Source organism: Lepisosteus platostomus, chromosome 9 (assembly GCF_059453375.1).
Source record: "Lepisosteus platostomus isolate fLepPlt1 chromosome 9, fLepPlt1.hap1, whole genome shotgun sequence".
NCBI lineage: Eukaryota > Metazoa > Chordata > Actinopteri > Semionotiformes > Lepisosteidae > Lepisosteus > Lepisosteus platostomus.
In genome coordinates, this window is record NC_142619.1 from 1,695,001 (window position 1) to 1,708,966 (window position 13,966).

Consider the following 13,966-nt stretch of genomic DNA (forward strand, 5'->3'; position numbering starts at 1 on the left):
AAGGATTGTTTTAAAAAACTTCTCCACAGCGGCACAGGGGGCAAAGTGTACGACATCATCAAATCAGTGGATTCAGAGAGCAAATGTGCAGTGAAAATCAGAAACAAAAGGACCAAATTCTTCACCCAAGGCCGCGGAGTGAGACAGGGCTGCAGCCTGAGCCCAACAATGTTCAATATTTGTATCAACAAATTCGCAGGAATGTTGGAGCAGTCTGCAGCTCCTGGTCTCACACTACACCACACACAGATCAAGAGACCTGTAGGAACAGAAACCTGGGGAAGACCACTGGCAACTGGGCCACAGGAAAGCACTTTCGCCAGTAAGACTCACTGTTGTGGTCAGTGCTGTCCAGCTTGGCCTTCAAGAGCATCCGCAGACGGGACACCTCCTGTCTCTTCAGCTCGTCCAGACGGGTCCGCACATGGTGACCCACGAAGTCCAGCTCCTTACTGAGCTTCCCGCTCTGAGAGAGACACAGGGGTCAGCTGACTGGACACTGCAGTACATTAACACTGAGAGAGAGAGGGGTTCATACAGACACACTGACTGGACACTCCAGTACAATAACACTGCACTGAGAGAGAGAGGGGTTAATACACACACACTGACTGGACACTCCAGTACATTAACACTGAGAGAGAGAGAGGGGTTAATACAGACACACTGACTGGACACTCCAGTACATTAACACTGAGAGAGAGAGAGGGGTTAATACAGACACACTGACTGGACACTCCAGTACATTAACACTGAGAGAGAGAGAGGGGTTAATACAGACACACTGACTGGACACTCCAGTACATGAACACTGCACTGAGAGAGAGGGGGGTTAATACAGACACACTGACTGGACACTCCAGTACATGAACACTGCACTGAGAGAGAGAGAGAGGGGTTCATACAGACACACTGACTGGACACTCCAGTACATGAACACTGCACTGAGAGAGAGAGGGGTTCATACAGACACACTGACTGGACACTCCAGTACATTAACACTGCACTGAGAGAGAGAGAGGGGTTCATACAGACACACTGACTGGACACTCCAGTACATTAACACTGCACTGAGAGAGAGGGGTTCATACAGACACACTGACTGGACACTCCAGTACATGAACACTGCACTGAGAGAGGGGTTAATACAGACACACTGACTGGACACTCCAGTACATGAACACTGCACTGAGAGAGAGAGAGGGGTTCATACAGACACACTGACTGGACACTCCAGTACATTAACACTGCACTGAGAAAGAGAGGCGTTCATACAGACACACTGACTGGACACTCCCTCTCACTACCCATCTGCTCTCCGTGCCTTGATGTCCTCTGTGTTTGCCGTCTGCAGCTTCTCTCTGAAGTGAGGGTCAGTCTCCAGCACGTCAATCACCTCCCGCAGGTATCGGTCGTAGTACAGCCCTGTGTCCTGAGACACAGAAAGAAAGTCATGCCCACTCTAGACTGCTCACAGACAAACAGGCTGGAAAGAACTACATCACCCATGAACCTCTGCAGCGGCCCCCTTGCTGGATGGGGAAGGATACCTGCCCCAGTGTTCAGTGGGAGTTGTAGTTCCTTAATGACGAACACATAGCTAGTACCAGCGACTCTTCCTGTTTGTCCTGCTGAGGAGGCGGGTCCTCAGACGGCTTCTGATTGCGATCAATAGGCACTGACCACGCCCCTAGGATGACTGACAGCAGCAGCAGCCAATGATATGTGGCAGTCATTCTGGATGGGGAAAGAGAGAGAGAGGAGGAATTAAACAGAATCTGATGCACTGCTGCAATGTGGGATTGATATGATAAGATCAGATCACTCTATTGGCCAGATACAGTGTCTCGCATGAGGAATGTGTCTTCTCTCAGACCCCAGCTTGCTCTCCATGAGACACACACACAGGGAGAGAAGCTTTGGGTCAGAGCGCAGGGTCAGACATTTATACAGCACCCTGGAGCAGGGTGAAGGGCCTCGCTCAGGGGCCCAACAGAGTAGGATTTGAACCGGCAACCTCTCAGCCACAAGCGCCAATCCTGAGCCGCAGTGCCACTGCTCCGTCACTGGATTGGTAACTCCAGGTCTGACAGCTCATCTATACTCAGTGAAAAGGAGTCCTTATGTGCTAGAGAGAACTGAAAAAAATAATTCCAGTCCTGTTGGACCAGGAGGACAGCTGGTCCGGTGGTTCAGGTCCGGTCCTGTTGGACCAGGAGGACAGCTGGTCCGGTGGTTCAGGTCCGGTCCTGTTACACCAGGAGGACAGCTGGTCCGCTGGTTCAGGTCCAGTCCTGTTGGACCGTGAGGACAGCTGGTTCCGTGGTTCAGGTCCGGTCCTGTTGGACCAGGAGGACAGCTGTTCCAGTGGTTCAGGTCCGGTCCTGTTGGACCAGGAGGACAGCTGGTCCGGTGGTTCAGGTCCGGTCCTGTTGGACCAGGAGGACAGCTGGTCCGGTGGTTCAGGTCCGGTCCTGTTAGACCAGGAGGACAGCTGGTCCGGTGGTTCAGGTCCGGTCCTGTTGGACCAGGAGGACAGCTGGTCCGGTGGTTCAGGTCCGGTCCTGTTGGACCAGGAGGACAGCTGGTCCGGTGGTTCAGGTCCAGTCCTGTTACACCGGGAGGACAGCTGGTCCGGTGGTTCAGGTCCAGTCCTGTTACACCGGGAGGACAGCTGGTCCGGTGGTTCAGGTCTGGTCCTGTTGGACCAGGAGGACAGCTGGTCCGGTGGTTCAGGTCCAGTCCTGTTACACCAGGAGGACAGCTGGTCCAGTGGGTCAGGTCCGGTCCTGTTACACTGGGAGGATCCTTGCTCGAGTCTCCTGGTCCAGTTCCTGACCCCCTGAACAGCTGGAGCTCTCAGTGACGGACCAGGACCTCCTGACCCTGAGGCTTCGACACACACAGCACACTGAGCACACAGCCCTACAGACCTGCCTCACACACACAGCACACTGAGCACACAGCCCTACAGACCTGCCTCACACACACACACACACACACTGAGCACACAGCCCTACAGACCTGCCTCACACACACAGCACACTGAGCACACAGCCCTACAGACCTGCCTCACACACACAGCACACTGAGCACACAGCCCTACAGCACTGCCACACACACACACACACACACACACACACACACACACACACACTGAGCACACAGCCCTACAGACCTGCCTCACACACACAGCACACTGAGCACACAGCCCTACAGACCTGCCTCACACACACAGCACACTGAGCACACAGCCCTACAGACCTGCCTCACACACACAGCACACTGAGCACACAGCCCTACAGACCTGCCTCACACACAGATATTGCTGTAACATCAGACTATAAATGTCAGCCCCCACCAGCTGACACGACTGAGCCGGGGCTGCCGACTCCGCACAGGACTCTTCACAATGACCGACCAACACGAGCAGGTGGAGGGGGGGACACTGTCGGGGCACACCGTGACTCCCCTGCTCCGGCGGCAGCCCCGCTCCCCTCCGTCTCTCGGACGGTACCGGACTGTCGGTACTGTTTAGACTCCCACCTTTCTTTCTGCCTGACTCACCTGTAAACACACGGGCCGCGTCTCCACCCGGGACCTGCTGGAACTTGTGACGTCATAAGGACGCGTCCAGCTCCGGGGCTTCTGCTCTTCTCGCGAGAAGCCCGCAGCCCGGGGAGGGGGGAGGGTTACCGTATGGACGAGTGTTGACGCGCACAATTTCTTGCATTAGGAATGTGTCTTCTCTCAGACCCCAGCTTGCTCTCCAGGAGACACACAGACAGGGAGAGAAGCTGGGGGTCAGAGCGCAGGGTCAGCCATTGTACAGCGCCCCTGGAGCAGCTGGGCTGAAGGGCCTCGCTCAGGGGCCCCACGGAGTAGGATTCCTCTGCCGGTCGCGGATTTGAACTGGCAAACCTCCCAGTCACAGGCACAGATCCTGAGCCACAGAGCCACCGCTCCGCCCAACTGCCCTGCGTAGTTTAAGATAGATATAAGGGCACATCTCCAGACTACTTTTTAAAGTTAAGAATATGAAACCTGAGCGTTACTCACCGGTACCTCATTTCATCTTTTTTGATGATAGTATATGTACTCCAGTGTGAAATGTATATACTATTGTTGTTGCCATGAAAAAGGAAACTACGAAATTCGTAGGAGTAAAAATACCAAGAGAGGAAAGTGTGTGTGTGTGTGTGTGTGTGTGTTTTTAACCAAACCATTAACAGGCATCTGCGCAGAAATACCTCCTCAGAGCGGGGTGTGGACAGCGCGCGCAGATTCCATGAAAAAGTAATTTATTCAAAAATAGAGAATCTGTCACGAGTCATCGAGGAGACTTACATCACACCCCGGGGGGAGACACCAATAATACTTTCAACGATCAACGCAGAGTCACAGTTACATCCACAATTTCAAATAAATACAAATGGTTGATAAATAACAAGTGGCAACACGTGCAATAAATACTTAAATAAGAAAACAACGCAATAGGGACAATGCCCATAAATAAACACATAAATATTACCGCAGAATCAACAGAATGTTTCAAATCATGAGAACAACAACGATACTAATGATCGTTGTTAATAATAATAATAATAATAATAATAATAATAATAATAATAATAATTCAGTACAAGGCAAAGCACAAGTTACACAAAGTGCAATTCTCTTCTCGGCCACACGGTGGGGCTGTTTCTTCCCACACGGAGGCCAGGCGAGGAGGTGACGTCACTGAGCTCTTCGTCCCGGCCCTGTCGAGCCGCCCGATGTCCTCGCAGCGCCCCCTCCTGGCCGAGCCGCAGCACAACAGTCGGAGCGGGGCTGGGGCTTTGAAATCCACTTCCCTCAGGTCGGTGGGGGTGCTGGCCCTCTCTCCTTCCACGGCTCCCTCCTTCATGTGCCTGGCGCCCGCGCCCTCTCCCTCCTTGGCCCTCTCCCTCCCCAGCTGCTGCCCCGGGTGCAGGCGGTCAGAGAGGGCGCCCTCTACCTGCTCGGAGTAGAACTGCAGCATGGCCTGAAACACACACACACACGGGCAGCCCTGTTAGTACCGGGGTCTCTGCCTGCTCAGCTATCCATCTCCCAGTCTCTCTGTCGCTCACCTGTCGATCATCTGTCAATCAGCATCGCTATCAATCAACTATCGATAAACCTCTCTATCAATCACCAATCAATCAGCCTCTCTACCAATCATCTATCGATAAACCTCTCTATCAATCACCTATCAATCAGCCTCTCTACCAATCATCTATTGATAAACTTCTCTATCAATCACCTATCAATCATCAATCAATCAGCCTCTCTACCAATCATCTATCGATAAACCTCTCTATCAATCACCTATCAATCAGCCTCTCTACCAATCATCTATCGATAAACCTCTCTATCAATCACCTATCAATCATCAATCCATCAGCCTCTCAATCAACCATCTATCGATAAACCTCTCTATCAATCAGCCTCTCTACCAATCACCTATCAATCAGACCCTCTGTCAATCATCTCTGAATAAACCTCTCTATCAACACGCTGTCAATCAGCATCCCTATCAATCATCCATCGACAAACCTCCCGATCAATCACCTATCAATCATCAATCAATCAGCCTCTCAACCCAGCATCGATCAGTCAGCATCTCGATCAATCATCTATCAAAAATCTATCATTGATCAGTCCTCTTTCGGGTGTCCACCTGTTTTCCTATCTAGCTCTGCCTGTGTCGGCCTGTAAATATGCAGGCTGTGGGATTAGTGCTTAACGAGTCATGAGTGCTTAACGAGTCATGAGTGGTTAACGAGTCATGAGGGTTTAACGAGTCATGAGTGCTTAACGAGTCATGAGTGTTTAACGAGTCATGAGTGCTTAACGAGTCGATCGCGATCAGACACTCACTGGCTCGGTCCGGCACAGTCGGGCCAGCCGCGCGGCCAGCCCCTCGCGAGGACCCCCGTAGCCCAGCCCCCCGAGGGCGGAGCACAGCGTCGCCGCGGCGACCACGGACGGCGGCAGGCCCAGGAAGCGGGCGTCGCAGGCGCACAGGGCCACCAGGGTGTCGGCATGGCGACGGACCGTGGGCAGGAAGTCCCCCCCCTGCTCCTCCTCCTCCTCCTCCTGCTGCTGCTGCTGCCCTCCCAGGCCCAGGGCGGACAGGAAGTGGGGCAGGAAGTCGTGGGGCGTCACCGCGGCGACGTCCCAGCGCAGCGCGGTCAGCACCACGCGCTCCATGCCCTGGGGGGGGAGACGGGGGGTCAGGACCTCGGCGCGGGGGGGGGCGGGCGGCCGCGCGGACAGGCGGGGCAGGGGGGGGGTACTCACCCGGAGCTCCTGGGGCAGGAAGGCCAGGCCGGAGGCGGCGCACAGCGCCCGGGCCCCCAGCGCCTCGCTCTGCCTCAGCTTCGAGGCCACCAGGAGGCAGGCGGCGGCCAGCAGCTGCAGGGAGTCGGGGCGCACCGGCAACACGGAGAGCACCCTGTCCAGGAGAGCCAGAGAGAGGGAGAACACCCCCTCCTCACACTGGCTGTCACAGCACACCTGCAGGGAGAGAGGCCACTGAGCACAGAGCTACAGCACTGCCACACACAGCACACTGAGCACAGAGCTACAGCACTGCCACACACACACACTGAGCACAGAGCTACAGCACTGCCACACACAGCACACTGAGCACACAGCCCTACAGACCTCACACACACAGCACACTGAGCACACAGCCCTACAGACCTGCCTCACACACACAGCACACTGAGCACACAGCCCTACAGACCTGCCTCACACACACGGCACACTGAGCACACAGCCCTACAGCACTGCCACACACACAGCACACTGAGCACAGAGCTACAACACTGCCACACACAGCACACTGAGCACACTGAGCACAGAGCTACAGCACTGCCACACACAGCACACTGAGCACACTGAGCACAGAGCTACAGCACTGCCACACACAGCACAGCACACTGAGCACAGAGCTACAGCACTGCCACACACAGCACACTGAGCACAGAGCTACAGCACTGCCACACAGCACACTGAGCACAGAGCCCTACAGACCTGCCTCACACACACAGCACACTGAGCACAGAGCCCTACAGACCTGCCTCACACACACACACACTGAGCACACAGCCCTACAGACCTGCCTCACACACACACACACTGAGCACACAGCCCTACAGACCTGCCTCACACAAACACTGAGCACAGAGCCCTACAGACCTGCCTCACACACACAGCACACTGAGCACAGAGCCCTACAGACCTGCCTCACACACACAGCACACTGAGCACAGAGCCCTACAGACCTGCCTCACACACACAGCACACTGAGCACACAACCCTACAGACCTGCCTCACACACACAGCACACTGAGCACACTGAGCACACAGATATTGCTGTAACATCAGACTATAAATGTCATATAACCCCAGAATGTAACTGTTGAATAAAAGAATGCTGTAAGTGCATACTGAATACTGGACAGCTTGTTCAGGACTGTAATATGACTGCACACTGTAACTGTAACTTCAGATTCAGCTGTAATTCCAGGTTGCAACTGTAACTGTAACTTCAGACTGCAACTATTACCCAGGACTGTAACTGTAACATTACTGCCACTGTAACTGTAACTTCAGACTGTCATTTTAATGTCACTCCAGGCTACAGCTGTGACTTGAGAGTGTAACTCTAACTGTAACTCCAGACGGTAACTGTAACTTCTGAGTGTAGCTATTACTGTAACTCTGGACTGTGGCTTTAACTCCTGACTGTAACTGTGTCTCCAGACTGTAACTCTAACTGTAACTCCTGACTGTAACTGTGTCTCCAGACTGTAACTCTAACTGTATCTCCTGACTGTAACTGTGTCTCCAGACTGTAACTCTAACTGTAACTCCGACTGTAACTGTAATATAACTGCAGACCGTAACTCAGACTGTAACTGTAACTGTGTCTCCAGACTGTAACTGTAATATAACCGCAGACTGTAGCTCCAGACTATAAGGGTAATATTGTCAGTCCACATGCAGGGGAACACACTGTCAGTCCACACGCAGGGGGACACACTGTCAGTCCACACGCAGATGGACACATGGTCAGTCCACACGCAGACAGACACACTGTCAGTCCACACGCAGATGGACACACTGTCAGTCCACACGCAGGGGGACACACTGTCAGTCCACACGCAGATGGACACACTGTCAGTTCACACGCAGGGGGACACACTGTCAGTCCACACGCAGACGGACACACTGTCAGTCCACACGCAGACAGACACACTGTCAGTCCACACACAGATGGACACATGGTCAGTCCACACGCAGACAGACACACTGTCAGTCCACACGCAGATGGACACACTGTCAGTCCACACGCAGGGGGACACACTGTCAGTCCACGCGCAGATGGACACACTGTCAGTCCACATGCAGATGGATACGCGGTCAGTACCTCCAGCGTCCAGTTGGCCAGCAGCTGTCTGTTCCTGGGCTCGCTCTGGACAGAGGCCAGGTAGCCTGGAGAGGGGAGGTATCTCTCCTCCGTCATCAGCAGGGTCTCCATCACTCTGTCCCCCGAGGCACAGGGGTCCCAGTGCGCCCTAACAGCGCCCCCCACAGGCACTTGTCCGCACTGCAGCGAGTCCCACATCGTAGAGAGAGAGAGAGGCTTCTGATGGAAATGTCTCTGTGTGTCTGCCTGTCCCCAAGAGTGTGTGTGAGTCTGCTGTCTGTCAGTGTGTGTGTCCAGTGTCTGTCCCTCTCTGGTGTTGAGCTGACCACTGTGTGTGTGTGCGAGGCTATCAGTGTGTGTCCAGTGTCTGTCCCACTCTGGTGTTGAGCTGAACACTGTGTGTGTGCGAGGCTATCAGTGTGTGAGCCTCCTGTCTGTCAGTGTGTGTGTCCAGTGTCTGTCCCACTCTGGTGTTGAGCTGACCACTGTGTGTGTGTGCGAGGCTATCAGTGTGTGAGTCTCCTGTCCTGTCCTGTCCCTCCTGTGTCAGTCAGTGGTCGTCTCTGTGACCTGATGTACACTGACCCCAGACAGCCCTGGGATCTGTTTATGTACCTCTCCTTCGAGCCCCGCCCCCTGCCCCTCCTCCTCCCTGAGCTTTGCTGTGATTGGCTGGTTGTTAGCTCACCTCTCCCACAGCCTCCACCCTCTTGCTCCGCCTTCTCCTCCAGCTTCTCTGTGATTGGCTGTTCGTCCAGCACTTCGGAAAGAGATCTGGAAGTTTTGTTGAAAAGAACAGGCAAACAGATGTATCAATAACTTAACCTCTTATATTATTTTTTCTTTTAATTTTTAAGTTAAAAGTCTGTAGGGGCTGCACACATTCACTGAGAAATCTTTTTGATCTACCAGTAATGGTCAAATTAACTGGTACGAAGGCTCACTGATCATATTTATGTCCCATCATTGTAATTGTATGATTCACAGATTCATTTTCTCGGTTTCAGTCTTTCAGTCCTGAGGATGAAGATCAAGCTTTACCTTGACAAAGGTTTACTTTTTTTTCTCAGGTTTGGCATCAAATGTCTGACCAAGGACTGGTGTTGGGAATCAACATCAGAACATAGAAGCAGTCAAAGAGAGAAGAAGCCATTTAGCCTGTTTGGCCTGAACTGTCACTGCTTGGTAATTAGTGGTGAATTGGTCCCAGGAGCTCATCCAGAGAAGCCAGGGTATCGGCTTCAACCACAGGGCTGGGCAGCTTGTTCCACACCCCCACCCCCCTCTGTGTACAGTAGAGCCTGTCCTGACTGGAGGAGCTCACCCAGCTGTGTCTGGAGAGAAGCCAGGGTATTGGCTTCAACCACAGGGCTGGGCAGCTTGTTCCACACCCCCACCCCCCTCGGTGTACAGTAGAGCCTCCTGTCCTGATTGGAGGAGCTCACCCAGCTGTGTCTGGAGAGAAGCCAGGGTATCGGCTTCAACCACAGAGCTGGGCAGCCTGTTCCACACCCCCACCCCCCTCGGCGTACAGAAGAGCCTCCTGCCCTCAGGTTTAAGTTCACTTCCGCCTGTATTTTCAGTCAAAACGAGCCCTTTCTCTACATCCCCCTCTCCAGAGAGCGGCTCGTCTCACCGTAACAAACAACCGTGCTGCGTTGGGCTGTTGGGAAGCCGGTCCTTGACAAACCACTGTGCCCCCCGGCGCGTGTGCGCGCCCAGCCTGAACGCAGGGACTGTCTCGAGCAGATCGCAGCGAAGGGAGAGAGGAGGCGTGTTGAGGGAAATCGTGTCTCCCGTCTAACAATGGCAAAGTGCTTTCTGAGAGGGGTGGGGGGGGCAGGGGAGAGGAGGAGGAGATCTGGGCGTCTCTCCCAGACCTTCCCTTTGACAGGCAAGACGAGAGACAGGGGGAGAGGGGGAGAGGGGGGGGCGCCGGGGTCATCTGGCAAAGAGAGACAATGGATTTGTTTAAGCGTTCAGCAGAGACGGGTTTGACAATGAGGAAGAGGAGCTGCAGACGGCAGGCAGAGGGAGGGGAGGAGGAGAGGAGAGACTCAACTTCATGACAGCACACACACACACACACACACACACACACACACACACACACACACACACACACACTGGACTCTGCTACAGAACCCTGAACAGACAACACACACTAGCTGAATATCTAACCAAGATAAATAACAGCAAACGGAAACAGACCCTGACGAAGGACAGGCTCAGTGACCACAGACTGGACACAGACACTGGACACAGGCAGACCTGGCTGTCCAGAGAGGACAGGCTCAGTGACCACAGACTGGACACAGACACTGGACACAGGCAGACCTGGCTGTCCAGAGAGGACAGGCTCAGTGACCACAGACTGGACACAGACACTGGACACAGGCAGACCTGGCTGTCCAGAGAGGACAGGCTCAGTGACCACAGCCTGGACACACACACTGGACACAGGCAGACCTGGCTGCCCAGAGAGGACAGGCTCAGTGACCACAGCCTGACCATAGAAACTGGACCACACAGGCAGACCTGGCTGTCCAGAGAGGATGCTGGCTCAGTGGGCAGGGTGGACTGGACACGGGCTCAGTGGACACAGGCTCAGTGGCAGTGTGGACCGGACACGGGCTCAGTGGACACGGGCTCAGTGGGCAGGGTGGACTGGACACAGGCTCAGTGGACACAGGCTCGGTGGCAGTGTGGACTGGACAGACTCAGTGGGCAGTGTGGACTGGACACAGGCTCGGTGGCAGTGTGGACTTGACACGGGCTCAGTGGACACGGGCTCAGTTATGTACCTGTGACAGATCCTGCCCCAGCAGAGCAGCACTCTGTCTGACACACAGCCTGCTTGTGTGAGCTGGAGTGACAGTGTGTTTGAACTCTGACCCCCAGGGTTGTCATGAGGGCTCTCTGTCCCCTGAGACTGGGGCCCATTAGGAGACACATGACTTCCCTGCAAACAGTTCCCCAGGGAGGTCAGAGTTCAAACACACTGACACGCCAACAACAGGCGCACACACAACTCCTCTCCTCCTCTTTTCCCTCCTCTCCCTCTCCCTCCTCCATTACCCCTTTCACTCCTTCATTCGGGTCTGTCTCCTCAATTGCACAGTTCCCACTGCCCACTGTGTCCACTCCACACTGCCCACTGAGTCTGTGTCCAGTCCACACTGCCCACTGAGCCTGTCCACTCCACACTGCCCACTGAGTCTGTGTCCAGTCCACACTGCCCACTGAGCCTGTCCACTCCACACTGCCCACTGAGTCTGTGTCTAGTCCACTCTGCCCACTGAGCCTGTCCACTCCACACTGCCCACTGAGTCTGTGTCCAGTCCACACTGCCCACTGAGCCTGTCCACTCCACACTGCCCACTGAGTCTGTGTCTAGTCCACCCTGTCCACTGAGCCTGTCCACTCCACACTGCCCACTGAGTCTGTGTCCAGTCCACACTGCCCACTGAGCCTGTCCACTCCACACTGCCCACTGAGCCTGTCCACTCCACACTGCCCACTGAGTCTGTGTCTAATCCACCCTGTCCACTGAGCCTGTCCACTCCACACTGCCCACTGAGCCTGTGTCCACTCCACACTGCCCACTGAGCCTGTCCACTCCACTCTGCCCACTGAGCCTGTGTCCACTCCACACTGCCCACTGAGCCTGTCCACTCCACTCTGCCCACTGAGTCTGTGTCCAGTTCACCCAGCCCACTGAGCCTATGCCCAATACATACCTGGCTACCCAGAGAGGACAGGCTCAGTGTCCACAGCCTGGACACACACACTGGACACAGGTAGACCTGGCTGTCCAGAGAGGACAGGCTCAGTGACCACAGCCTGGACACACACACTGGACACAGGCAGACCTGGCTGCCCAGAGAGGACAGGCTCAGTGACCACAGCCTGGACACACACACTGGACACAGGCAGACCTGGCTGCCCAGAGAGGACAGGCTCAGTGACCAAAGCCTGGACACACACACTGGACACAGGCAGACCTGGCCGCCCAGAGAGGACAGGCTCAGTGACCACAGCCTGGACACACACACTGGACACAGACAGACCTGGGTGCCCAGAGAGGACAGGCTCAGTGACACCAGCCTGGACACACACACTGGACACAGGCAGACCTGGCTGTCCAGAGAGGACAGGCTCAGTGACCACAGCCTGGACACACACACTGGACACAGGCAGACCTGGCTGCCCAGAGAGGACAGGCTCAGTGACCACAGCCTGGACACACACACTGGACACAGGCAGACCTGGCTGCCCAGAGAGGACAGGCTCAGTGACCACAGCCTGGACACACACACTGGACACAGGCAGACCTGGCTGCCCAGAGAGGACAGGCTCAGTGGGCAGGGTGGACTGGACACAGGCTCAGTGGACACAGGTTTGAGTCGGTCAGCGGGGAAAGGGGGTTTGCCTGTGGGGGACGGTGGGAGACGCGGACGGGGGGCTGGAGGGGGGCGGGCTGTCAGTGCGACAGGAGCACAATGGCCCGGCTGTCCATCACCCGCGGCCCATTCCTGAGCACCCGCCGCCAGCCCTCGCAATCTGCTGCCTTTGTCCCGCGGACGGACACCTGCTGCTCGGACACGCCCCCTGTGGACCGCTCACACAGCGAGCCTGGGACTGGGAGCTCCGCCGCAGGGCTCATCCTGACTGCGCGGCTCATCCTCCTCATCCTCATCATCAAATAATAATAAAATAACAACAACAATAATAATAATAAGAGCTCATCCTGACCGCGCGCCTCATCCTCCTCATCCTCATTATCAAATAATAGTAATAACAACAACAACAATAATAATAATAAGAGCTCATCCTGACCGCGCGCCTCATCCTCCTCATCCTCATCATCAAATAATAATAATAACAACAACAACAATAATAATAAGAGCTCATCCTGACTGTGCGCCTCTGTCGCAGGCAGACACGTCCTCATCCTCCTCATCCTCATCATCAAATAATAATAATAACAACAACAACAATAATAATAATAATAAAATAATAACAACAACAACAATATACAGTGCTTATATAGCGCCTTTCTGCATACTCCACTCAGAGCTCTTTACAGGTAACGAGGACACTGTGACAGTACTGTAGATTACTGTAGTATTAGTAGTAATAAGAATAATTCCTCACACTTCTATAGCGCCTGCCTGCACACCCCACTCAGAGCACTGTACAGCTCCTGGGGATCCCCTGCACCCCCACCTGGATGATGCTCCAGTCCTCTCACACACACCAGCTCTCAGTGGGAGGAGAGCAGAGGGATGGAGCCAGTTCAGAGAGGGGGGTTATTAGGAGGCCATGAGGGGTAAAGGCCAGGGGGGGGTTTGGTCAGTGGATATATACTGATGGAAAAAAGAAGCGCAACATTTTCTGGAATGAGAATACTATAGTTATAGCTTACTGCATGAACTGTCGCAAAAAGTTGTCAACTTGTTTGAAGCCCTCTGACCCAGCAGTACAGCTTTTGCAGTGAGGCAG

The 13,966-nt window shown here is 54.4% G+C and overlaps 2 protein-coding genes across 2 annotated transcripts in view; both read right to left on the minus strand.

Annotated features, from left to right (window-relative positions):
* nucb1 (nucleobindin 1) overlaps nt 1-3,688 on the minus strand; it is a 24,850-nt gene extending 21,162 nt beyond the window's left edge. The window contains exons 1-4 of the mRNA XM_088646344.1: nt 3,568-3,688; nt 1,608-1,737; nt 1,325-1,432; nt 334-466 (exon numbers count right to left, since the gene is read on the minus strand). Coding sequence (XP_088502470.1) covers nt 334-466; nt 1,325-1,432; nt 1,608-1,737; nt 3,568-3,623 — 427 coding nt within the window. The 5' untranslated portion in view covers nt 3,624-3,688. The remainder of the gene's footprint in view (nt 1-333; nt 467-1,324; nt 1,433-1,607; nt 1,738-3,567) is intronic.
* A 596-nt stretch (nt 3,689-4,284) lies between these two features.
* ccndx (cyclin Dx) lies at nt 4,285-9,025 on the minus strand. The gene is made up of 4 exons (XM_088646367.1): nt 8,462-9,025; nt 6,325-6,540; nt 5,902-6,237; nt 4,285-5,023 (listed from the first exon to the last, which is right to left on the minus strand). Exons 1-4 carry the CDS (start codon nt 8,657-8,659, stop codon nt 4,637-4,639), a joined length of 1,137 nt encoding a protein of 378 aa, XP_088502493.1. The 5' UTR covers nt 8,660-9,025; the 3' UTR covers nt 4,285-4,636.
* Nucleotides 9,026-13,966: the final 4,941 nt, after the last annotated feature.